The 27,942-nt window shown below is 40.0% G+C and overlaps 1 protein-coding gene across 2 annotated transcripts in view; it reads right to left on the reverse strand.

Annotated features, from left to right (window-relative positions):
- myo1d (myosin 1D) overlaps positions 1 to 27,942 on the reverse strand; it is a 111,016-nt gene that overhangs the window by 53,135 nt on the left and 29,939 nt on the right. For both annotated transcript variants that reach the window (XM_042397658.1, XM_042397659.1), the window contains exons 8-16: positions 27,317 to 27,520; positions 26,753 to 26,898; positions 26,437 to 26,551; positions 26,072 to 26,242; positions 10,367 to 10,437; positions 8,994 to 9,068; positions 8,281 to 8,413; positions 7,113 to 7,279; positions 1,897 to 2,104 (exon numbers count right to left, since the gene is read on the reverse strand). In XM_042397658.1, the coding sequence (XP_042253592.1) occupies positions 1,897 to 2,104; positions 7,113 to 7,279; positions 8,281 to 8,413; positions 8,994 to 9,068; positions 10,367 to 10,437; positions 26,072 to 26,242; positions 26,437 to 26,551; positions 26,753 to 26,898; positions 27,317 to 27,520 (1,290 nt within the window). The remainder of the gene's footprint in view (positions 1 to 1,896; positions 2,105 to 7,112; positions 7,280 to 8,280; positions 8,414 to 8,993; positions 9,069 to 10,366; positions 10,438 to 26,071; positions 26,243 to 26,436; positions 26,552 to 26,752; positions 26,899 to 27,316; positions 27,521 to 27,942) is intronic.

Genomic DNA, 27,942 nt, shown 5'->3' on the forward strand with positions numbered 1-27,942 from the left:
CCAATATTTCCAACTCATTGTGGCCGATTGCTGATGCTGATACCGATATAAGCACATATTTTTTTCCAGCTGGCTGAGGAGACTATTATGCATGCAAGTATAGACTGTACTAAGTATGATCAAGAAAGACAATATATGAAGGAAGAATTTAGGAAGACTGGACTTCAGGAGCTCAGCGTTAAAACTTTAATGAACCTGCCAAGTGGGTGGAGCAGTAGAGTTTTCTTTGAATTCATTAGACAGACGGGATTAATGTGTAGGATTTAATCTCTGGTCCACACTCCGGAGCAGAAGGTGGCGGTAATGCACCTAATACACTGGTTGCCAACCGCCGTTATAGAGCAAGCTGCTTCTTCCCACCTTAACCTGAATAACAAACTGGGGCTCGGTGCTCCGGTTGGATCCACATGGAGAGCCGGGGCTAACGTTAGCTGAGAGGCTAGCGGAGCGTTAGCAGCAGCATGGCCGGAGGGAAGCACAGCCAGCTAGCCTCCGCTAGCATCCCTAATCTTAACCACTACACCACCAGTCAGACTGGTTTTTACTTTAATATTATATTCATAAAATGCAACAAAGAAGATTTTACTAATAAAGGCCCACGTCAAGATAATTTAAGACCTGCATTGTTCACTCAGTGGCCTGAACGCTCATCTTTAATCTATAATAATAATAATCATAGCCCTATCGTTTTTTGTAGCTTTCTATTATGATCCAATCACTTACGTTTACTTTTTAAAAAAACATCTTAAACAAAGACTGTTAACACTTACCTTTTGAAATCTTTCTGTTTTTCTACACAGCTTATAAACTAAAAAGATGAACAAACAGCCAGACAACAAATTTTCCAATTTCATTCCTTTCATTCGATCAACCAATTTGTGCCTTGCTGAGCTTTTTTTTTTTTAACATTTAGTTCCTACGGAGGTTGAGTGCGCTTATTGTAAGTCACTTTGGATAAAAGCGTCTGCAAAATCTATTAAATATAATAAATATATCAAAAAGTAATTGATTTAATCATAGTGAGATCTAGAATAACACAGATAATCAGCATATACACTGCTGTACATCAACGTTGGCTCTCTAGACACAGCTGGCTCACTAGTCATGCAACAATGCCACATAATGCACTTTCAACAGCTTAAAAATGAGCTAATTATCTATTCCAACAGTTTTTACAGCCCATTGACACTGGAAACAGCAAATGGTTATGTTGGAGTGGTAAGCTTTATGACCAGAAAACCACATTTGGTTTAAAGACAATGACAAAGACAAATCTATAAAGAAAAACGGTATCAAACCATATACAAAAAGCTTCTGATTTACTGCCCAAAACTCTGAAACATCTTCAATTATAAATCTGAGATCCACTCATCCAATGTCATAATGGGTGAAAACTCAGCTGAAGAGAAGAGGCAGAGACGTTCACCCTAAGACACAGAGAATGACGCTAATAATGCATCATCAGCTCCAAAAATACCTCAGCACTTGTATAACTTGTATAAAATAATTTGAGTGGAAACTGTTTTTCTGGTCTCCGAGGTTTGTCATATGCAGAACAATGGCTGCTGAGTTTCAATGAGAACACGACTTGGGCAACTAATCGAGGGTAATCACAATGACAGATGTTCATCAAAAACACTCCATCATTTTCATCAAATACTGAAAATGATATTCGTTTATTTCGTTCATCAGTTTAAATTGAAGGCAAAAGTGGGGAAATGAAAAAGATTATTAAAAACAAAAGGAGGAAATATAATGATTCAGTGACAACCGAGGGCTTCTCAAAAGGTTTTCCAGTAACATTTGTTTAAAAAAAAAAGGAAAAATCCTTCACTGATCGCGATAATGCATCAGTAATTCACAGTTCCAGGCTGTCACGTCCAGCCCGACACTCACCTTTTGGAGGAAGAGGACGATTCTCTGGACCATCTCGGCCCTCTGCTCCTCCAGGCTGAAGAGGGTGCGCGGCGTGCGGATGAAGACCTTGGTTTTGCCGTAGGCCACGTCGTGGTCGAACCCGCATCCCTGCAAGAGCCTCTTCACCGCATCCTTGTCTGATGGCAGGTCGTGGTTCGGCCACGTGAACTCTGAGATCATCTTGTATCTGGCGGAGGGAGGAAGACAGAATGAGAGGGGAAGGAGCAGTTTATACAGACACAGTAATGTTTTGCACACTTGTTACCAGTGTTTCAATATGTTGTTAATTGTATAGATCTTCTAAACTACTAAATAGGATAGATTTTCTATATTTTCTTATTGTCAACAGATCTCATGTGCAGAGCCAAATCACAAGAAAACAGCTCCAAGGACTAATAACGTTAATCACGTTTTAGTCTCAGGAGAGCAGTTGCATTTACAGACCTTCGCTAGCTTATTGTGCTACATATCAAAACATCTTGACATTGTTCTGAAGTTCTTTGAGGAATGTACAGTCAAGAGTCTAGCGAGGCTGTGTAAATGGAGCTGTGTTCGCTCACATGCACAGTGGCCTTACAGAGAATTATTCTCCGAGACTGAAAACGTGATTGCTGTTATTAGTCTTTGGAGCCGTTTCTTAACAAACTAATGTGCCCAAAGTCTTCGTGACATAAGGATCAAGGCTCATCTGGATACAGAAACAATATTTGTTAGTAGATCAATTCCATGTTGGTTTGGCTCTTGAGATTTGTTGACAATAAGAAAAATATAGAAAATCATCCTCAGCCGCATCCTTTAATAGCACAGGACTTTGCTCTTAGCATGGTTCCATGGAAATATCATTAAGTTCATGAAAAAAGGGGATTAATTATTCAAACATGCATCTACAGCCCAACATATTGAGAAAGCGGCCACTTAAGAGTCTTTTCAGTTCGACCGTTTTATTGAAAAAACTGAACCTTGAAGGCTTTTAAGGCTTTATTTTCTTTTTCTCAACAGCAGCCTGTTGAACAGGAAGAGTTCAAGCATCAGTGAGACTAAATTTAATGATAAAACAAATGAATTTATTGCAAGTCTTGATGGATGATCTCCAGGGCTGTCATGCACTAAAACTCCATCCTGTATTTGTATGCATGTCAACAACAATAAGGTTCTTATTAAAGAAGATTTATGTGGGTTGTTTTGACATTGAGAAACACTCCACTGCTACTGGGCTGAAAATATACATTTTCAAAAAAGGTGACATCTTAATGACCATGGATTTATAACATTTTATGTACTTTTAATGTGTTTCAAGAAACTTTTCACACGTCAAGAAACAAGAAACCGTCTCGGAAAAGATCACAGAAAAAAAACTTGAGATAATCGAGATTATGAGACAGCAGTGATTCTCTCTGCCAAGATCCAAAGATCCCTTCGCTTGTTAACAGACTGCATCGCGTGCAGTGATGTAATACAAAGTCCAGACACATCAGTGAGGGAGATTGGCAGTGAGAGAGTTAGCATGTAATGCAAAAAATTCATTACCTAATCCTCTGTTCACCATGGTATCCAGGGTGCAATTTGTGAAAAAAATCAGAGGGGGAGGGGGATGTTTTTGAAATGTTTTTATTCATGAACCACAATGGGCCTGAATAGACTATAAAGCATATTAGACTCCTTCTTGCAGCTGTTACAGTAACATTTAATCACTAAAAACTTAAATAAACAATTCAGAAACTTGAACTTGACCATGACATTTACAGGAATATTGTAATTAATCATGCGGCGTGATATTTTCATTCTCACTGGTGTGATGTCAAGTTCACGCCTCGTCCTTTCCTCATGCGGACACACGGGGGATGTGATCAAACACAACAAAACAAAAAGGTTAAATGCTAATTTCACAAGCCAGAATGAAATCCACCCCCCCCCCGCCCCCCCCCCCCCCCCCCCCCCCCCCCCCCGACGCTCCTTCCAGTACTGTGGATGGCGGCACTCGGCCAGACGTGTCAATACACTTAATGTCATCCTTGCAGGAAACTGTTTGATTCAGCTCTGTGTGCAGCAAACTTTAGTACTGAAGAGAAAATAACCACGACATGCAATAGCACAACGTTCTGGTATCATATAAGTAAATAAACTACAGTACATGCCTAGTTAGACTGTCTTCTTTTTATGCTTTCCTGTGGAGGGGTCATCTACAGCGTCGCCCCTCTTTTACCCACAACTCTGAAAAACCTCTGGTCCATTTACTGTCATCACGTAGTCTAGTCATCTCTATTGTCACAAGACCGCTGACGGTGAAAGTCCATTTCAGATTTTGTTGTTGTTTGCACTAATGACTGTTCTCGTGTTGCAGTGCTTCACTCGGTCTGCGGGCGAAGCAGCATAAATCACTATGAGGTGGATACATTTTTGGGATAAAAATAACTCAGCAGAGTCAGGGATATATAGACCAGAGGAGGGGAAATCCCCATCATCCCCTGCGGCAAATCACACCCTGGTAGTATCTAGCATGAAGGGCAGCGGGCAAATGTGACAGATGGGAAATAAGGGCAAAGCCTCAACGAGTGTGTGTTGGTTAGTATTACAGTAACGTTTCTGTGTGAGGTTGTTTATGGACTAATCTTGAGCTCATAGCTAAAAGTGTCATCAAGAGATCTTTTACACGATAGGCGTACAGTAGCATGCCTGCAGATATAATACGTGAGTGAATCTTTCTGGGTTACATCTGATGTGAGAGACTTGATGCCGTGACAACAGCGCCGTCAGTCCCGCTCAGCGAGAAAACTTGAGGTGACGTCTGAGACTCCCGAGGATCCGCGTCCGTCCACTGCAAGTCTCTAAAGTCTAACCCTGATCTGACCGGATCCATCAGCTCTTTTTCTTTTGTCTCTTTTTGTGAGGAGCTCTGGCTGAAACAGAACATTCTTATGTGTTTGAGACTTTACATAGTCAAGATCAGAGTTATTTAGGGCTGCATATAATGACTATTTTCATTTATTAATTCTTCAGCTTATGAAATGTCACAAAAATTGTGTCTGACAGTCCAACGTGAAGTCTTAAGTCATCTTGTTTTGTCCAAAAACCCAAATATAGTTAATTTAACATAATATGAAACACAGAAAATCAGCAAAATGTCACACATGAGGAGCTGGAACCAGAGAGTAATTGATGATTGTTTTCTTGATTGAACATCTGTAAGGCTTAAAAAGATTCTGATCAATTAATTGACTAACAGAGATATTAGCAGCCGATTTTAGCATATTACAGATATGTCAGAATCAGTGTATCTGTTGGCAACAACCACCATAGTAGTTTAGTAGCAAAATAAATCTCTGACTGTCTTTTATCATATAAACACTTTAAACTACCTTTAAATCCAACTTAACTTCTTTTAACCAATAAGAACCCGGACCACAGACCAAATGGACCACAAGGAACACATTTCTGAACTTTTTGTTTGAAATTCTACCTTCAGTGTCAAAGATCTGTGATGTAACATTTATGTCATAACTTGTTTTATATCGATTTGTTGAAGAAATGTGGTCAGAACAGGTTAAATGTAATACAGGACGTCTTATTAAATGGGTTGAAATCTACCTTTAGTAACAAAAAAAACAAGCTTTTTAATATTAGCTAGTTCTGTCACATTTGCTGACCAGACACACCGCCGCCATGTTGGAAGTGATGTCATGGGTACACAGATTCACACATTGTCACATGACTGCACCAGGATGTTCAGTAGACGTCACTTAAAGACTTCATGAGTTAAAATCAAGGATAAAGCTGTTATTTTCCAGGACATTGAAAGGGTTGGAGACACCTGTGTCATCATGGGTTCTTATGGGTTAAATGTCTTTTAAAATTGTATACTATATATATATACATATATATATTTAAAGCACTTTGAATTGCCTTTGTGTGAGAAATGTGTTAAAGATAAATTTGAGTCTAATATTTAAAACTCAACTTTAATACATTTCTGAGTATTTGTGTCGTTGTTTATAGCGTAGTTTATAGTTATTCATTACTTTGTTCTGTAGTTGACAAGTTTATTTTTAAATCTTGGTCACAACTCATTAATAACCAAATTTAAGGGATCCTAATCAAAATTTTTTGTCTATGTTGACTATTACTCTTAAAAATATTGGTAACAACCTAAAAATCTTGTATCTTTTGAATGTATATGTGAATAGATAAGTATACAGTAGTGTGTAATGCTTGTCCTTAGATACATAAAATACATATTGAAATGCTCAAAACTCAGCAACACATACAAACAATGACACAATAAAAATATCAATTATTTTATATTACTCATCATGCAAACAGATTAGTGCTAATTGGAATGTAAACAGGCTTGTAATGTCAGTTGTTTGAGCTTCTGTATGAATAAAACATGAGCTATTAACGCAGGTCATTGACTAATAGTTGTTTGTTACTGTAGCACATTAAAGCAGGGTCATTTTATCAAAACGTCTCACATCAACGTCTCTCTCTAGCAATTACAATCCAATCTGAGAGTTTAAAAAGCTGCTTTTAATCGAGGTCAGAGGACAAGATTATTATGCTTGTGGGAAACTGACTAAACCGCTGCGATGATGAAGGGGGTTATTTGTGATGGTTGCTGGAGATGCGACTGATTAGCTGCAAGATTAGATTGGATGCGAGCTGATTAGGGTTACACAACACATATTTACACCCCTGCAGTTAGGACTTGTCGTGTAATATCCTTCACAGCTGACCGGTGCGCAGCTTCAAGGGGGTTTCAGCATGTTTGTGCAGTAAATGTAGAGTGTGAGCTGAAGTAAGACGTGTTTATTTAATTACTTCTTCTAGCCAGATTTTAAAACTAGACCCATGAGCAAACATTTAACCTTCGTTTCACACATTCACTGCACTCAGCTTCAGTCTACCACACCTCTGACTGAATGTAGAAGACTTAATAATTCATTTTGTAAAGGCTTTTTAGTAGCTCCTACTGTATTATCTAGAGTCTGGCTAGACTAATTACACCTGTGGGAGAGACTATGACTATTTCTTTCATGATACACACCTGAATTTATTTAAATCTTCTGTATCTTTGTATCTAATTCTGGCTCAAAGTATTTCAGGTGAGCAGCTGAAAGTCATGTGGGAGATATAACTCACTGAAACAAGCTTTATCACATTGCTCAGGTGGTGAGAATGATTATTAAAGTGTAGGGTACCTCTGTAGGAATCGGGGGTATGTTTGTCTGTAGGCGAAGCCGGCGCGGCGCACTCTGACGTTCTCCAGCAGTCCGAGGTACTCCACCTGATGGCGGCAGCGCTCTTGCTCGAAGAGCAGAGGGGACTTGACATCGTTGGGCTTGATGCAGCGGACGTAGTACGGCTCCTACAGAGGGCGACATGGAGCAACTGTGACTTATGACAGTACATGTAATTAATCTGTATCAGGCTACAATGCTGATCTATAACAATCTTATTCACATCAACTGCTCAGGAAGCACATACGTACAAGGAAAGCTGTGTGCATTTGCAGCCTGGAGTTACTGGTAATGACCCAGATTTACAGAGTGTAGGCGTAACTGCCACTAATTCAGTGTGTTTTCAGTTCATGAAAGTTAATTGTTACATTTTGTTCTCCTTAAAAAGTCTTCTTCAGTGTTTGGTTGTACTGAAAGACCCTCTAAGGAGTCGGATGTTCAGTTTTTCCAGTAAGTATATTTTGTTTTAATGGCTTTAAGCCTATTTTTCACTAGCAAAAATTAGCATTAGCATTATCACAGTTAACCATAGACTGTAAATGCACATTGCTAACCACGCTAGCAGCTAGCATTAGCATCAGCTCCAACTTCTCGTCCAAATATGGTCAATTCTGGCTCCAAAAATCAAATATGGCGCTGGTCAAAGAGCTAAACTCGAGGCTTCAAAATGGTGGTCCACAAACCAATGGGTGACATCAAGGTGACTATGTCATTTATTTTTACAGTCTATGGTCCATAATGGAAGTTTCACAGGGGAGAATACTATTAATTTAACTCCAGATGGTTTTCAGCGTGTCGACATTAAAACGTATAACCTCTGAGAGCCTCTCATTGACCTTGAGGCAACCACTTCACAGACGTATGAGGTCACATACAACACGACTGAGTACAGGGTTCATTAAGATCAAATTTAAGTCTAGAAATGTCACAGAAGGAATCTGCGTTCAGGTCAGTATTGTAATCAAGAGTTTGTACTGTTAAAATTTAAACGCATGGACTAGTGGTCTGAAATCTTACTTTTTACTTTCATACAGTAATTCCCTTCTAAGAGCATGTGCAGTGATGTCATGTGGTCTAATAATGAATATTGGATGTTATTGTCAAATATTTATCAGTCCTGACTGCTCACCTTGCAGGCCAGGTTGTCCACCAATGAGATCATGGAGTTTTTGAAGAGCGTTGCAGCTGTCAGCGGCCGTTTGGTGACTTCAGTGATGCTCAGTTTGCCCTCAGGCCACATCCCCTTCAGTACTGGGTTAGAACTGGACGGAGACAAGAGAAACATGAACACAGGGTTGTTTTAGATTAGTTTAGTTTAGTTTAGTTTGTTATACCAGATTTAGCTACTAATAAATGTCCATCTGCAGTTCCTGAGCAGGTAGGCACAAATACAAACTAATAAAATTAATACAAGTTTAATTGACTATTACTATACTTATATGATTACTGAGTAAGAACAAATAACAAGCCGCTTCCATTATGTAATTTGCATCTGTGTTAAAACTTTTTTGGCTGCGTGCCCAAATATAATATGTTTTTGACCTGAATGAAGAGCATCATCATAAAATGCACATTAGATCAGGTCAGGAATTACTAGACCTCACATTCATATTCAGTGAGCGAGCAGCACCAGAGGAGAAGAAGAAGAGGAGGAGGAGGAGGAGGAGGAGGAGGGGGAGGATAAGACCGAGCTGACAGGAGATTAGTTGTACCAGTCCTGTGCTGTTCGCTCTAGAGGGGTGTCATGTAATCAAAGTGCTGCAAGGAATACAGTGAAGAGTGCGTGGAGGTGACTGAAGCAGTGTGTGTGTGTGTGTGTGTGTGTGTGTGTGTGTGTGTCACCTGTTGTACAGCAGTCTCTTGAAATCCTGGAACAGAGTGTCTTTGTTCTTATCAATGAAACCAACCACTGAGTACCTGTGAAAAGAGACAGAAAGGTTAACGACTAACATCTTTACCTAAAATCTAACCTTGACTCACTTTGAAAGAAGCAAATTATATAATTTCATCCTATTCGGTTACAGAGCCAGTAATTCCCTCTAATAAACGCTTAAGATAATGTATGCTTTTAGTTATGAACCTGCTATGAGTAACTTAGTAATTACACACCATGCTGTGAGACGTGAGGTGCGCTCTGCCTCCTGCCTGGTCTAAGTGGCTCAATCAAGTCTGCCATTCAGGCCCTGCTCCCCTGCCTGAGTCCTCCCTCAGGCGGGTGGCGGACACTTAGCCGCCGCAAATGGGCTTGACGCGTTTCCCTTAGCGTGTGTGATTTATTCATTTGAACGGTGTCCGAGTGCTTTAGCGATCGGGGAAAGCGGTGCTGTCATTTTTTTTAGGGGACGTCATGCAAAGAAGATGTTGTTAAAATGTTCAAGAGTGTCTCAGAAAAAGTCATGTTCACAAAAGAAAAATTCACATTAACAAAGATCAATCCATATTTTCCTTTTGAGCCATTTGATGTGCTTCGTTTTTGCAGAAAGAAGAGTTTAAATTATCAATGAAATTGTCAAATGAAGTTGTTATGGGTTTTAAGATCCAGGTACTGTCAATACCTGCTATTTTCACATTGATTCAGCAAAGATAAAAAAAAACAGACAGTGTAAAAGTTGCACATGTTCTGGGTCAGCCATGTTCTTGAAGCTACAGCAGCTCCTATTAACATCTTTCATTCATCATTATATGCAAATATACTGTAGATCACACGTTCTGGACTACATACATAAGATTTTAATAAAACCTTTAAAGCAGCACAGAGTAAAATCTCTACAACTGTGTCTTTCAAAAGGAAAAGACATTAAATTTCTTTCACTTTACTTTTTGTTAAACAAATACTGTCCTGTACTTCTACACTGGTTGACTGATGTGATTAATATTAGTCTGTTAAGTTGGAGTCAGGATGAGCTGTGTCTCTGGTATTATTCATCACATAATAACGGAAATCAGTTTATTGTAATTAACATGAATGGATAAAAGGTCAACGAGGAACCTGTGTGTGTGTATATTTAGGCTATGAAACATAATATCAAACTCAGGTCATTAAGTGTGCATGACTGGTGTTCTTGTTTTCAGCCAGAACCAAAGTGCTCCAGAAATGTCACAGTTTCAGCGGGCAGCTCTGAGACATGAATATATAAAAACCCTACAAACGCAGAAAGCAGCATGAATCATCGGTAAAAGCTTTCCCTGAATAAGTAAAACTTTAAGATACTTACACCACGTCTCCTGCATAGTGCCTGATGCGGAAGTCTCTGTCAAACTCTAAGCTCTTGTCGGTCGGTGAAAGCTGCAGAGAGACAGAGAGACAGAGCGGTGAGTCAGCAAATAATAAAGTGGAAGATGTTTGTCTCAGAAAGACTGTTAGTTTTAGTATTACATTGATATTGACTTTGATATTACTGTAGGTTTTACTTTGATTCACAGCTGTTTTAAGTCTTTCGGGACATGTTCAAAGAGAAAACTGCAAAAGTCAACCACAAGTCCTTCTGGTGTCTGAATACTGACTTTTAAAATTCTTTCAAAGCTGAGCTATTAGTGATTATTGCAATGTTGAGACAAATAATCAAGATTTGTCAAAACTCCAGACTTGAACACTTTTGAATTTCAGTCTCGAGTTAATTCAAGTCTCACAACATTCAAGACATTATCATCATCATTACATATTTCTGACTTAAGCTCCTTTTACAACGTGCACTTTTGGGTTGTCTGAGTTGAAAATTGTGAGAGAAATGTGGTGAAATCTTTGGTGACCAAAGACAACCTGAGTCTCACAATGTGACCGCTGCTACGACGCACAACTACAAACAAACCAATCAGAATACGACATGAAATGACACCGAATACACTGGCCTGCGTAACATTTTGTAAGTGCAGTTTTTTTAAATAAAGTTTAAGGGTTTTAAGGGTTTTAAAACCAAAATGGAGTTTTTTGTGACTTTACTGCACTTTCAAAACATCAGAGTGGAGCAGACGGATGATGAGCTGATGATGGTTGTACAGTCTGACACAGATTGTGATCGAGATTTCATTACTGGCATCTCACACAATTTGAATTGTGATAAACTTACACAATCGTTGTCGCGTAGTCTAAAAGTGCCTTTAAGTCAATAATAGCTCTGCATATTACATAAAAATTTTAAGCAGGCAGCGGATTTTAATCTAATGTGAGGAATTATACAGCCGTCCTGCAGCAGGGAGGAGGGGGAGGTATCTATTCCTGTTGGCTGCACATCTGGCTAAAAATGATTTGCATATAACTCTGAGGTTGCAGATGTATTTTATGGCTTTCTCACACTAGGAGAGTAAATTACCCATCATGAAAATAAATGATACATTTAATTTCAACTGTTCAGACTGTTAATAATCCCTTTTGTTACGACTCTATTCAAGTCAAACTACGCAGGTTTTAAACAAAATGTTGCTGAATTGTTGAAGCAATAGCAGATGCACTGGTGCAGAAAACACCAACACTGTCAGGGTGGATAATGTCTTATAGAGAAGAGGTAGGATGGAACGAGAGCGAGCAAGACAGAAAAAAAAAAAATGTGCAAGACGGTGATGAATAAAACTCAGGAACGGGGGCAGGAGAGAGATGGTGAGACGAGCACTGAGGAGGAGGAAGAGAAATAAATGTGGCGTGATGAAAAGAGACAGTGCAAGCAAAAAAAAAAAAAAAAAGAGGAGGAGTGTGATACTGATGCCTGTATGTAGGCCAGTTAGCAGGAGAGCAGGGAGAGAAGAAGCATGAATGAAAAAAGCAGAGGAGTCTGCCGCAGCTTTCCAACAGTCTCTGATGAGCATCTCGTTTCATCCACAGCAGCCTATGATGAGTAACTTTGTAACGTGCTGCACAGGAGAGTAAATTTGTGTTTGTGTGTGTGTGAGAGTGAGAGTGGATGATTCACTAAAAGTATTATGCTGACATCAGAGATTAGAGGGAGAGGGAAGCGGAGGGAAGGTATCCTGTTCTTGCATCTCAATCCCAAGGAGAGAGGAGTGATCAGCATATAAGAACAGAAGGCCGAGGAAGCAGGAAGCAGCGATATTAAAGCTACAGAACGAAGGAGGAGGAAAGAAAACTCTGTACGCCCATCGGACACACGTCAAAACAGTAAAAATACAGAAGAAAAGTACAGACAGATACACAAAATGACCAAAAGTACAGTGATCTGACTGTTTTTCATGGTTTGCTTCAAGCCAATTAAGGGAAATCTTAAAAGGAACAGTTCAACATTTTTAGCATAAACAGCAGAGGCAGGGGGGAAACAGCCTTGCCATTTTTGTTTGTTTGTTGTATGTAAAAATGAAACTTTGTACAGGTTATAGCCTGAGCAGCATCAGTCGGTGAGCACAGGTTTCAGGTTTTCTTCTCTGCAACCTCACAGAGTTATGACCAAACTCTCGGATGCTGCAGCAGTTGTTTGTCAAGAAACCCAAGACGTTCCTACACGTAACTAACCAGAAACCACACAGTCATTTTCATATTTCTGTTAGTGTACAAATTAAACAAACCAGATATGTGTCTATTAGTCAGCTTTAGAGGTGCTTATAGTGGACTATATGCTAAGCTAGGCTAACTACGTCCTGACTACAGCTACACACTTAACACATGATCTTCTCATCGCACTATCAAAAAGAAAGTAAACAAGCATATTTCTGAAAAAAAAAGTTTAGGTATTTCTTTAATGCTACAGCATAAAATGATATGAACGACAAGCCAAGTTGATAAAGAAACAGTTCTCCCAGTTTGGTGTGGAAGAACTTTAGCTTCAGGCTTAAGGATGAACTGGAACGCCGACTCTTGGCCAGGCCTTATTACCCAGCATCAGCAGGCGACCAAATCCTTGTAACCAGCTTCCCAGAAGAACGGAGGCTGGTTATAGCAGCAGATTCCTGCTCATTGTTTTGGATCGAGATGTTCAACTATCACATATGGGAGCAATTTTTTTGCTGTCCACATACTTTTGGGCATTTAGTGTAGTGTACACAGAGACACTGAGGAGCACCAGAAGGAAAAAGTAAAAAAGAAAGAAAAACACAGCAAATAAACAAACATTTACAGCTTCGTTGCCTTCTATGTAGATGCTATTTCTGTCAGCCACGCCATCTTGGTATGTTCCAGTACTTTGGGTACTTTGTGGAAATGTTGAATGACTCATCGGAGTGCTCAATACGCTCAGACAGGCACAAACAAACACACACAAACTCTAAGACAATCAAACAAAAAAAGTATGGGAGGAAACAGTGCAAACATAATAAAAACCTCGCAGACACAGAGAGATTTACATCTGAGAAATGAATGAAACAGTCGGCCTTGATTTAGGTCCAACGCACGAATCGAAACCCACGAAGGTTCCCTCAGTAAATCTCTGACGGGTCCAAGTGAAATTCCTCAGTGAAATCATGAAACTATTTACCTCGCTGGCACTTTCTAAATCCACTGAAGCATTTGAAGTGCTTCCAATAATATTCTCAGAAGTTTTTATTGCCAACAGTAATGTGCTCAGCAAACAAGGGGAAGAAAATGCTATTAAAAAGATTAAAAATTGAATGTACATAGCTAATAACACTTTGAACTGAAATACTATGCTGCATTATTTAGTGACTCGGAAGAAATTTCAACAAGGTCTTAAAGGGGACGTATCAAGCACGTTTCCAGATCTATATTTATATTCTGGGGCTCTACTGGAATATCTTTGCATGATTTACAAATTTAAAAAAAAAACTCTTTATTTATATTATACTGGCTCTTTATGCAGCCCCTCAGTTCAGCCTCTGTCTGAAACAGGCTGTTTTAGCTCCTGTCTCTTTAAGGCCCCGCCTCCTGACGAGCCAACTCAGTTCTGATTGGCCAGTTCCTGAGCCTACGTAAACAAACAATAGTATTATATTATTATCATACTTCTTATACTATACTTCTCCAAATCCAATCTGAAAATTGAGATCAGGCAACTTGAACACTCCTTGGAACGACTTTAGCAACAAAGGCTACCAACAGACGGCCGTTTGTGGGCATGTGCGAACAATCTGATGTCATCACAATGAGGAAGTGGAGGAAACTTTGCAAACAAAGCATTTTTATATAAATTCTCCTGAAGTTTTGAACCTTTAACCATGTTTTACAGACATAAGAGTATAAAAATAACAAATCACAAAAATGTCCCCTTTAATGCTCAAGATCTTAATTTCAAGCCTGTGTGGACTCAAAACTCAAGTTATTCTTAAATCTTAAACGTAATCTATTTGTAAATTCAGAGCACACACACACACATTTTTAAGGTGTAAATACGACGACGCAACGCTTGCAGGAAAAAAACACAAATGTATCCATACAAACACACAGAGCAGACAGAAAAACAGATGCACCATCAGACAGACAGCCTGCATCTGCTGGAAGCCACACTGCGCCTCATCCATCACAATCAGTCACACCCCAACACACACACACACACACACACACACACAAGCACCATGCACACACACATAACACACATCTTGGCAGCTTTATTATCAGCACCTCCTCTGTGTTTGGGATTCAGCCGAATGTTAAGAACGATGGTGTGATGGTGTGATGGTGCGATGGCAGTGGCGGCGGCGGTGTGGTGGTGTGTTTGTATGTTTGTATGTGTGTGTGTGTGTGTGTGTGTGTGTGTGTGTGTGTGTGTGTGTGGACAGAACAAGGTCAGAATTATAATGAAAATAATGAGAGGAGGAAGTGAGGGACTGTGAGCGAGAGCCAAAAGGCAAGAGAGGGACACTTCTAATCAAGAAGAAACAACGGACAGAAAATGAGTCAACAGCAGTTTTGATAATTGATTAATTGTTTAAGTCATTTATGAAGCAAAAGTGCCAAAAATTCACTAGTTGCAGCTTCTCAAATGCTTCTTTTCTGTGTTTTAGATCATTGTAAATTGAATATCTTTGGGTTTTGGACATTTGGTTGGACAAAGGCTCAGGGAAACTGTAACATTTTACTATTTGTTGACATTTCATAGACTCAAAATTTATCCATCTATTGAAAAAATAAAATACTGATTAGTAATCAATGAAATCAGTGGTTGTAGCATTATTTGTGTTTAGATAGATAGATAGAAAGATGCAATGACTAAAAGTGATGATGCTATTAATAAAAAACTGTAAAGTATTGACAATAAGTATCTGTATATCCAAGATAAATAGATTAATTAAAAGAAAAACACAAGATACCCAACAGGTAAGAAGAATGTGCAGAAAACTGCAAAAAAGGCTGATGTGGATAAACAATATGGATATGGACAGAGCACGCCGTTATCACTATTTGTGCAGATAAGAATTATGTTAAACATAAATATAAATATAGACAAGAATGAAATTTCAACAGATTACAGCTATGAGCAATGAGCAGGTAGTAGAGTTTTGGAAATAACGTAGTGCAAAAGCTAATTATGTTCCTATAACACATCTGTTTGTAATAGTGTTTATTTTGATGAAACATATACTGGATTCTTATTTTTGGGTCCTAAAAATTCTTACAGTATTTCACTTTTACTCAGTTTATCTTCCATTAAGAACAATTCTGAAAGTAATCAAAACAAAAATACATAATATATTTTGCAGCTACTGTATATTAATTCTGAATGTTTGGTATTAATATCTGAAATAATTATAAGCTGCTGATTGCGGCATAAAGATTAGTTAGACAGTGTGGAAACTGAACGGTGGCCAATTGAAAACCTCGACACCAGCGGCTAAAATCTGTGCAGAGAGAAAACATTTAAATGGTTCCCCCTTTAGGATTTACTGTAGAGCGATGCACTTAACCCTCCACTTGTTCCAGTAGAAATGCTAAGGATGCTAAATCAGGCAGTAAAAGACAGTGATTATTCTGAGCAGCTTCAGGCATGCAACTCCATGAATGTAAAAGCAGGGAAACTGGCGGGAAAAGAGCAAAGTCAGCACGCTTTCTGTGGACAAACAAAGGTTACAAAGCAAAACAACATTAGCATGTGCTAGACTCAAATTCAATGAAGCTGTGAAGATGCATCAGCAAAATAATAATTCAACCTTCTGCAGACACATTATTCTTCACATCAGCCTCTTCTCTCTTTGAAAAAATGGATTGTCTGTGTAGTAGAAATGAATGACACTCAAACTAGCTGGAGATAAAGGAGAGAAAGGTGCAAGGACAGGAAGAAAAGAAGAGCTTGAAGAGGAGCAGCAGAGGTGAAGGGAAGTTGGTTTTAATTTAAATAACTATAATAAAGAGAAAGGCAGGTTGGAGCAGGTAGGAAAGAGAGAGAAACAGAAACAGCTGCTGAGAAAAACAGGCAGGAGAACTGTGAACAGAGGAAGAGCTGAGGTGAGAAGGCGAGAGACAGAGAGAGAGAGAGAGAGAAAAATAACAAGAACACAACAGGTACAAACTGTAGCGGCGCCGACTCGTGATAGGAAGCCACGATAAGATGCATCCGCACAACTTTTTTCCCCTTTAGCTGTCTTAAAGATTTTGTTTGCAGAGAAAAGATACCACAAGCACTGCACACTTTAACTATAAGTACAAAATATATGTTCTCTGCCTCATATTCCTTCTTTTGTGGAAAATATATAGCAGAAGTCCCTCAGTATTGTGGCGGAACAACACCTTACTAAGACACTTTGTTTGTTTTTAATGTGATTTGTTACCCATCTGTAGCTCTCTGTTTACATCCGATGCATGACTACATTGTAGGCAAAGCAGAATAATAATTTTGGCAACGTATCTTGACCTTCTTAAAGAGTCAGTTCACTCAAATCTAGCTGATGGTTTTTGGTTTTATGAGTCTAGACGAAGAGATAAAGAGTCGAGCTGGTTGATTGACAGCTTTCTGTTCCTTTCATTGTCTTCATACATTTATTGCTTTTTCACTCCCAGTAAAAGAGAACTCCTTTATCAATCTGACCCTCCTTGACTCTTGTCCAGTTCCCCTCCTCTTGCAATCACTTTTCCAGCAATCCTGTTTGCCACCTGTGCCCTCTAGCTCTCCAGCCCCTGGACCAAAACAGCCATCTACGAGGGCACGAGCCAGACCTCCCGATGAGCAGCGTCTGACTGTCTCCAAAACCTGTCAAGAACTCACAGTGGGTACCGCAGGAACGAATCCAGGCGGCAGATGAGGAGATGGATTTTGTATTTCATGCCCACTACACTGTGTGAGTGGCAGCTGTCAGGGTATTAAAACACTGAGTATCGAGCTACATCCTCATCCTAGAGAGACGTACGGTATATTTTTGAATACGACGCCTGAGCCGCTCATCAAACTGTGCTGAGCTGCTGTCAACGACGTCAACTCCTTCATAATCTCATCGACATCTATTAGACTCCTTTATGTGTCCTTGCTGCTACTGCTGACCTTCTGCCTCCCTGGAGCTAACGACCAGAGCGTCTCAGTGATTAGCATCAGCAACACATGGCCCATGAAAGCTTTACCACTTAGCACAGCCCCCCTTCATGCATTCATACATGTGGCAGCAGGCGGAGGACACACACGCCTATCATATCCTATTAGTATGCAGCACCTGTACATGCAACACACACTGAGGAGCTTGTGAAAAGTGATGATGTGGGGGTGAAAAAAAAAAAAAGTGATAAAGGAGGAGAGCTGGAGAGGAAGGGAGTGTGAAAGAGAAAATGATCCAGAAAAATTAGAAGGAGAGGCGGGAAAGAAAGCTGCCGTGATGTCTGCTCGAGCAGAAACTAATGTGTCAGCAAATAATAAAAAGTGAAAAAAAAAAGCATATCTTGGAAGATCAAAGCAGCACACAGTGAGAGGAGAAAGAGCAGAGGAAGAGGAGGAAGAGAAGGGGAGTATCTTCTAGCACAGCGAATCACAGAGAAAAGCATGACCGAGCAGAGGACTGACCATCCGCTAGTGGTAGGGAGCAGAAAATAAAGCTTTTATTTAAATATTACTCCAACAGCAGCCGGGCTATGTCCAAAATCACTCCCTATTTACTTTAAGGGCACTATATTCACCCTCCACCATTATATTCAAGTGTCCAGATTGAATTTATCCACTATGTAGTGCACTCAAAACTAACAGTGTGGAACAAAAAAGGAGTGTCCATGGTATGTTTACGACTTTCTGTTAACAATCGAAAATTATTAGATGTGAAAAATATTATTGTTGTGACTCCACAGCTGTCAGTGATGACGCAAAATGACTTAATCCATGCATGCATTACTCCTTGGACCTGATGCATGTGTAGATTCATGACTGTGTACACACAAATGCTTTCTTTTTGTCAGATTTATAAAGTTGTGCGTACTCATTTATAAATCTCAGTCATTGTAGAACTAAGCGCACATGCACAAGCCTTATTTCCACCCCTACAATTATCCATAAATGGATGAAAACACTCCCTTTAACCAGCCTGCTCCAACCATCTTTACACCTGTCAGTGAAACAAAGAAGAAGTGCAGTTTCACCGATTGTGTTGCACCAGTGAGCTGTCATTTCACAACTGCCTCCAGTAAAATCTTAGAGGGTCGACTCTTGTCCTCTTGTGTGTTTAGTTTGCTGCGTACAGTATGAATCTAAAGTTTGGACACACCTTTCCATCCTTGAATAAGAAAGTGTGTCCAAACTTTTGACTGGTACTGTTGGTTGTGCACCTACATGCACAGTGAGAGCTGAAGATATTGTTTTAATAGTTTTTGGACAACAGTGAAGGTTATGACACAGAGGTTTGTCCTAATTGTCTTTTAATGTGATTTATTGACATTAATGAATACATATAGAACTGCTAGCTAGTTTGGTTGTGGTGCAATGACCTAAAAATAGCATAAACAAGTACGCAGTTTGCTGGCAGCAGGTCAACAAGAGCAAAAGTCAGTGAGAAGAATCTTGTAGAGTCAAACACAACCTGGAGAAAACCTCTGGAGACAGACAGATTTTACTGCACAGACACACCAGCAAAAGTTACACTGAAGCATCATCCTCAGCACATCAGACTCAAGTGTTCTCCTTTAGGTAAGACATCTCTGTAAACAAGCCCGTGGCTCGCGTGCATCAAACACGCCTGATTAATTCATAACGAGACTGAGAAGCCTGGAAGCCAGTAAAAAGAATTTCTCATCAGCAGACTGCAGACCGACATGACATGTTGAGATGTGTGGAGGCGAATTTTAGAACAGAGTGCATTTGTTACTCATCTGAACTTCCTCTTACTTCCTTTGCCCTTCTCCTTCTGATCTGTTATCAGGTCTTTTCATGACTGTGGCAACATGTGCCTCTATGTGCATGTTTTCTGTACACTGTAACAGCCATGTGTCATTAAATGTGGATCTGTGATGTAAATCTACTGTGCACATGCAGTATCATATGAATAAATGAGTGGACAGAGTGGACAGCAAGGACAGGGTGTATGTATTTGTGCGTCAGAGAGAGTGTGTGTGTGTGTTATTGACAGGTCGTAAGCAGAGTCTAGCATCATTCAGTGCTGGAAGGAAGGTGATATATAACTGCAGATTAGCATCACCGACACATGGTCCATGAAAGCTTTACTACTTAGCGCAGCCTCCCTTCATGCATTCATACATGTGGCAGCAGGCGGAGGACACAAATGCTTGTCATATCCTTTTAGTGTGCTGTACCTGTACGTGCTGCACACTGAGAAGCTTGTGAAAAGTACATTTAAATAAAATAGTGGAGACAAATGAGGGGGAAAAAAGTGGTTAAGGAAGAGGAGACAACTGAGAGTTGGAGAGGAAGGGATTGTGAAAGAGAAAACACTCCATTAAAGTAGGGAGAGGCAGGAAAAGAAGCTGTCACGATGTCTGCTTCAGCAGATACTAACGTGTCAGCAAATCATAAAAAGTTAAAAAAAAAAAAAAAAAAAAAAAAAGCATATCTTGGAAGATCAAAGCAGCACGCAGTGAGAGGAGAAGGAGCAGAGGAAGAGGAGGACCAGAGGGGGAAGTATCTTCTAGCACAGCGAATCACAGAGAAAAGCATGACCGAACAGAGGACTGACCATCTGCTAGTGGCAGGGAGCAGAAATTAAAGCTTTTATTTAACCAGCTAAAGGAAGCATTGTTGATGCTGCATTAAAACATACATACTCTCATTCTTAAAAAAAAAAAAAAAAAAAAAGCCTCAGTAATTTACAATAAAAGCTGGACGCTGCAGGTTTTACTGTGTTCAGACAGAGCGCAAAGCAAATTTTAGAAAGTCAATGCCACCTCGGGCCGACACAAAGACTCATCTGTGCGAGCTGAAAATGTTTCAACTCGAGTGAAAAACTTGCACGTATCCCTGAGCTTTATGCTTCTGCTTCATAAACATACAGAGAACAAGAAGGAAAAGGAGACAGACTGGTGGAAAATGACAAAGAACCGCAGTTTTCAGAAAGTTCTCACTTCAAACAGAAGCTGAACTGACACACTCCGGCAGACTCATCAGTGCGTCTGTTGCTAGCTAGCTTAAAACTAACGTACCGTTGACTGTTTGGGGTGAAAAAACACAAAATGGTCCAGCGGTCAAACTTGTACAAAATGACGCAAAGTGAAAATTTGCTTCTTGTTCTGTCTGAACACACAGTTGTTACAGTAACAAATATGATTCAAACAGGAGTCAGTGGTGCACATGCTGGAAACTAGTTTCAGCTACAATACACATTTAGCATTATAATGAGTATTTACAGCAGCAGAGCTACGTCCAAAATCACTCTCTATTTATTTTAAAGGGCACTATATTTATCCTCCATTATATTTGAGTGTCCCAATTGAATTTATCCACTATGTAGTGCATTCAAAAACGACAGAGTGTCCATGGCATGTACATGACTTTTTGTTAACAATCCCACAATGCAATGCGCTGCATTTTAGATGCCGAAAATATTGTTGCGACTCTACAGCTGTCAGTGATGACATAGAGGTTGGTCTTTAAATGTGATTTATCGACATCAATTAATACAAATAGAACCGCTAGCTAGTTTGGTTGTGGTGCAATGATCTAAAAATAGCATAAAAAGCTGTATGACTGTATGAATACGCAGCAGAACTATGACTGGCACCTCTGAGGATCACTTGACTCAAGTAAACAAGTACACAGCTTGCTGGAAGCAGGTCAACAAGAGCAAAACATTTAGGAAACTAAGTGTCAGCGTGAAGATTCTTGTAGAGTCAAACACAACCTGAAGAAAACCTCTGGAGACAGACAGATTTTACTGCACAGACACACCAGCAAAAGTTACACTGAAGCATCATCCTCAGCACATCAGACTCAAGTGTTCTCCTTTAGGTAAGACATCTCTGTAAACAAGCCCGTGGCTCGCGTGCATCAAACACGCCTGATTAATTCATAACGAGACTGAGAAGCCTGGAAGCCAGTAAAAAGAATTTCTCATCAGCAGACTGCAGAGCGACATGACATGTTGAGATGTGTGGAGGCGAATTTTAGAACAGAGTGCATTTGTTACTCATCTGAACTTTCTCTTACTTCCTTTGCCCTTCTCCTTCTGATCTGTTATCAGGTCTTTTCATGACTGTGGCAACATGTGCCTCTATGTGCATGTTTTCTGCACACTGTGACAGCCATGTGTCATTAAATGTGGATCTGTGATGTAAATCTACTGTGCACGTGCAGTATCATATGAATAAATGAGTGGACAGCCAGGACAGGGTGTATGTATTTGTGCGTCAGAGAGTGTGTGTGTGTTATTGACAGGTTGTCAACAAGCCGAAAGCAGAGTCTAGCATCATTGAGCGCTGGAAGGAGGGTGATATATAACTGCAGAGACACAGCACAGATCATATAACAGGAACACGTCCTGGAATAGATCTCTGACTCAGTCTCAATCTTATGCTGCATCCTTCTTTTATATCTCCTCAAGTCTTGGGCGATAAAGCCTCCATGAAAATGTTGATCACTGTGAAGCACTGAAAATATACATACATATTGTTTGATTTCTGGCGGCGGTGGCAGTGAGAGACGAGTGTTGGCAGGACTTGTGATTCGTATATGACCTAAAAAACAGCAGCTTGGCAAAAAAAATAAAATAAATATTCTCAACCCAAGGTCCAACTCGCTTGTTGTTTCCAAAGCTTTTTAACACTCGGCAGATGGAGTTGCTCAGCAACTGAGTTGGACCTTGTATTGAGGATTTTTTTCTTTTTGTCAAGCTACAGAACTTTGCTTTATAAGTAACACAGACTGCTTCAACTTTGAGCTACTTTATACCATTTTATAAGAGCAGATTTGATTTTTTTAAATTTTCCCTTTCACTTTGGAACAAAATTCTTGCTTTTTATTGAATTTGATGTTTTTTCCTCCTACATAACCTACGTCTACGTACATTCATGTAGGCTTTTTCTTTTTCTTTAAAGCCAGTATGCAAACATTTTTATCTCATTATATCCTCTTTTAAATTGTTTTGATGCTATATATTCTGGTTGCAGTGTAAACAGGTGCATCTTTTTGATACAACTACTGAGGAAGCCAAAGTCAAGACTTTTCAAATTCTATACATAGTAAAGTATCTTTAAGCCTGCCAACATAAAGTTGCAACAGTGATAATCTACATCTTCATATAATTTAACTGAGTCAGCTGGGCGCTCATGGCTTCAGGACAAAATATTGTACTAAGTAGAGGGCTGGTTTATTAAAGTCACAAGCTGATTTTTTTTACGACTTGGCGCCAGTGGATCAAGCAGAAAACACAAAATCTGAGATATTATCATCTTGTTAATGTATGAAAACAATGAAAATAACTGCCAGTTTACACATCCAGCAACATTCATTTAGACTCATGTCTCTGGTCACCTGATGAATGCAAGTCCAATATTCGCTCTTCTAGTGGCTCTATTTTCAGTCTCCATCAACCCCTGATGGAAATATGCAGCTCTTTTGTTGCTAGGTTGCTCGAGTAGTTAGTTTGGAGGGTTTTGTCTGAGCTTTTTCGCTGAAAATAGATGATTGCTGCTGCTGGAAATGAGAGCATTCGTGGGCTGGAAAACCAAAACAACGAGGGAACAGGAGCTGCAGAGTGGAGTTCTCTGTGGTTCTGTTACCCCTTTCACTTTAAACATAGTGATTTGATCTATTGTTAATCTAAAAATATTGATTAACGAAGCACAAGTGGAATATCAAACATCATGCACTGTATATCTAGTGCTCGTGTTCATTCTCTCTTTCTTCATGCCGCATATAGCACTTCCTCTCACATTTTAATTCCCAGTCTTTCGCTGTACACCTCTCCTCTTCTCTCATCCTTCTCTCTCTCTCACTCTCACACATCTTTTTTTCTACCTTCACACTTTTATCACAGCAGACAGTCTTGAAGGGAAGTGAGCTAGGAGGGCTAGAGAGCCACGGCGAGTCTTTAAAGTCTGCAGAGCTCGTGCACACTTCATACCCTCAAAGCCTTGAAATTTTAAAAAACTTTCCCCAAGAGCTAATTTGCATGATAAGTGTGGGTTAGGATGTCTATTTTGGGTCACACTAATATGCAGAGAAAGTATTTCAGTGATCACAAGGCTCTACTCCACTCCTGAAAGTCTAGATCTGAAAACAGAAATATGGATCAAAATAGTATAATAATACAAATAATATATATGAAATAAAGCCAGTCATGTCACACTGAGACTTTTGCTTTACAATAAATGATCTCGATCGAGCGTTGAAGCTGCATCAAGCTACATTTATTCTCTACTATAAGAATATCAAAGGGTGGAAAAGACTGCAGTTATTACTCTGACCACCGAGTGGCGCTGAGAGCAAAATTCAATTAACATCCATACTGGTCACAATCAGGTGATCAACCAGTACGAAAACATCTGTCAATACACATATATACCAGTCAACAGACAATAACGAATCACCATAAACCACAAACAAGAAATTACCAGTTGTAGTGGTCAAATAAAGGAGTCTAAGAGGAACAGAATGAAACATAGTGCACTATAGAAAACAGTTTAATTCCAAGGTTGAGTTAAACCGATGTGGCTTCACTGTATTCACTGGATAAATCTCTCTCTCGCCTCCCTCTGCAGAAGTCATCAAACCAAAAATCTCCCTCTGATGCTCTGAGTTCGCTGGCAGCAGAACCACTTATATAAGCATGTACCCCTATACATTCTTCTGGGATTTATCATGCTTTTTATGATTTTCTGTCATTTCTATACTGTCAGATATTTATGTTAAACATTCCAAAACTTGGTGAACGTATGTAAAAACGCTCCTTGGAAGTCTATTTAAAAGCCAGGTTCTTTTTACTGACAACATTTATAGTTATGTGGAAGCCATCTGAAATTAACTTTTATAACTGTTAATTTAAATGGTAACACACACTGTCTGCCTGCCAAAACACCTTGGAGATCTACTAAAGCCCCTTTCACACTACTTCCTGACAAAAAAAACTCCTCCATTTTTTGTTAATGTTGCCTGGCAACACTGCTCCACACAGTACAGAAAAAGAAAGATCTCTGGCTAATATTGATTCATACCAACACCGGGTTCCAGGAAGTAACAGCTGGATCACTGTACGTTTCAAAAACCTTCATTTCAGGTCTTTTAAACTCAGGAGTCTGCTGGAGGAGGAGGAACGGGTCAGAGAGCAGCAGAAGGGTGACGGCGGCGGCGGCGGGGGGGGGCGTATCGACTCCAAGATGATATGAGGAAGGGAAGCTTCATGAATCAATACACCCTGCAGCACAGTGTAATCTTTACCTCATCTTGACTCAGCCGGCTTTATTCACAGTTTCCTTGTCTTTGTGTGCTTTTTTTTTTCACATTGAACTTTAGTGAGTAACGGTGTCTGCAGGGTTCGGTGCCCATTGAGTCTGAGGCTGAATATTCTGTCTTTGTGTCGCATGGGAACATCTAGTTGCCAGGAAGCCTTTGAATAGGCTTTCTGACACAGTGCCTCACATTGTAGCCTGTTGCTTAAAGTGTTTTTATCTCCACAGTCCAGCCAGAGACATATAGAGAGTGTTTACCTTCCACTTGTCATCATTCATTTTCACTGCATCATCATCTCACTCCCTCTCTTCCTCCTCCTCCTCCCAGTTCTCTAGTGTCTCTTCTTGGTTCTCCTCATAAATTTGTAAATACCCCTTACCCCCAACCTCTCCCCGCTTTTCTCTCTCTCTTTCTCCAACTCCCGTTTTAACACACTAAAGCACCAACTCCACACGCTCCCCATTGGCTAGCAGTGACATCACTGGAGCAAAGTGTCGAGTCAGGCACCTCCGCACTCTTTCTCTGACAGCTGATGCCCCCTTGTGTCCGCAGAGAGAAATGCAGGTGTTTAAAAAGTACTTATCAACCTTTTTACATGTTCAACATGAAGAAAAAAACCTCCGTCCCCCTCGTCTAAGTCACCTGATCCCAAACAGGAGCCGCGGATGTTAACAAAGTAAATTGGCTTACGTTTGGCGGGTTGTGCAGACCGTTAGAGTGAATTAGACTGTAAGCCTTCCTGATTATCTCAATCTCAATCTCTTCCTCTGGAGCTAATGGTTACATACTGAATGGTGTAATCGCTCCTCTGGTTTTCTCGGGTTACTACGACCACATCCTGCATCATCAAAATTTGATATATTGCTTGACTTTGTTTTTGCTCGTGTAATTTTATTTGCAGGAAATCTGTGGTTAAGATTCATTATGCTGCGCTGTAATACCCTCCATAAATTCAACTGTAGAGGAGTGACACAACCTCTTTTATGTTAATGTTTTCTGATTTAAGAAGCTTATGTTCTGTTATTATTGGTCACCAGTGTTACAATAATAAATCAGAGTTCAGTAACATTAGCATTAAAGGTATATAAAGCTATGGATTAAAGAGTAAGATGCATGTTAGACGACTAAAGAAGAAGAAACTTTGCAGCTAAAGTCTAAATATGTAATCTAAATGAGTTCCTGCCAAAGTAATACTAAGTCAGATCTGTATTTAATGTTTCCTACCTTGCGGCTGGTGTAGTGGGCGTGTTTGGCCAGTTTGCCGTTGAGTCCTTGGAGGAAAACCTCATCAGTGACTTTGCCCACGTTCATACAGGCTTCATCCAGCACGGAGATGATGCCCTTATGCTGCTGCTCCACCAGGTCCACAATGATCTGGTTATTGAAGTAATCAATCTAACAACATAAAGACACAGAGGATTTAAGAGCAAGTATGTGGATCCAAGAATATCAAATCAACTGATAATCAAAAATCTGTGAAACTAAAAGGTCGAAGCAAATAAAGATATTTTAATACTGTATGTGCATCCTGTTACGTTACAAATTGAATTCAAACACAGTCGGACCAAAAAAAAACCAATCCTACATACATGTTTCCAGGGGATGCCCTCTCTCTGATACTCTTCCTGTTCCTGCCTTAACACCAGCTGGATAAACAGCTGCTGCAGCTTTTCATTGCAGTAGTTGATGCAGAACTGTTCAAAGCTACAGAACAACAAACGAAAAAAAAACAGACAGGATGACAGATATTGATATTTAAACAGATGTAATTCTTGCTGTGTGTTACAACCAACAAAATCAAATGATAGAACAGTTAACATGCACGCAAAAAGTATTTTTTTATATCAAGATGCAGATTTGTTGATGCTTTTTTAATTTTCATGGCATGTTCTGTCTCATACGAACCTGTTGTTCTGGAAAATCTCAAAACCGTAGATGTCTAGCACCCCGATGACTGTGTTCTTCCCGTGGATTCTGGCATCATAGTTTTTCACCTCAATTATGTCATTGATTCTTCCCACAATCCAGCAGAACAGACGCTCATACATGGCCTGAGGATGACAAAACGGTCGATGTGAGAAGTTTGTGACAGACTGTGAAAACTGTGATTATTGGCTGCGAGCCGGTCAGCAAAATGCCTTGCTCGAGGGCACAGAGAGGAGTCTAGCGAACAGACAATTCACAGTTACAGATGGGTGTCTGAGAGCAAAATGTCAAAATATCAGTGAGTCAGATGTTTGTTCACAGCCCACAGCGCTGGTCATGCCTACATACATTGCTTCCTCTCCAGTCTCCTGCTTCTGTCTGGAGTCATAACATTGTGACTCACGCTTGTGTGAATCAGTGTGATTCCCAGTAAAAAATATCATCAAGTACTTAGCGAAATGTCACAACCCTCTGGGCATCAGCGGGCCAGAAGAGTATAACAGATGACCAACAACATGTAATTTTCTATCTTCCAGCTCTAACCTTGGCTAGAGCGTCCCGTCCATAGCTGGCCTCTTGTACCGTGTGCTGTTTTTCAATGACGTCGCGGCCCGTTGCCACGGTGCGGTACAGCAGGGCCTTCTCCACATTTTCCTCTTTGGTGGACAGCAGTTCCCTGATCACAGACACCAGCTTCGAGTTCTCTATCAAGGTCACATCACCGTCCACCCCAAATGTCATGTTCCCCTAGGACAGAGGCCAGAGCGAGAGAGAAGACGGCTTATTCTTTAGCTCACAACAGCTTGGTTAAAGGAATAGTTTGACATTTTGGGAAATTAGCTCATTATCGCCAAAAGTGAGATGAGAACATTGACACCAATCTCATGTTTGTACACTAAATATGAAGCTAGAGCCAGCAGGCAATTAGCTTAGCTTAGCATTGAGACTGGACTCAGGGGGAGAACAGGTAGCCTGACTCTGGCTAGCTCTGATGTGCAACTCTCCATTTTTTACATTTCTTTTTGTGCACAGATTTGGAAAAAAAAAGAAATAAAATGTGTTAATCAGTAAAATTTAGAGGTGCTGGCAGCTGCTTTTTAGCTTTAGACAGAGCCAGATTAGCTGTTTCTCCTCTGCTTTCAGGCTTAATGCTAAAATAAACTGTACAT

This window comes from Thunnus maccoyii, chromosome 20 (genome assembly GCF_910596095.1).
Source record: "Thunnus maccoyii chromosome 20, fThuMac1.1, whole genome shotgun sequence".
NCBI lineage: Eukaryota > Metazoa > Chordata > Actinopteri > Scombriformes > Scombridae > Thunnus > Thunnus maccoyii.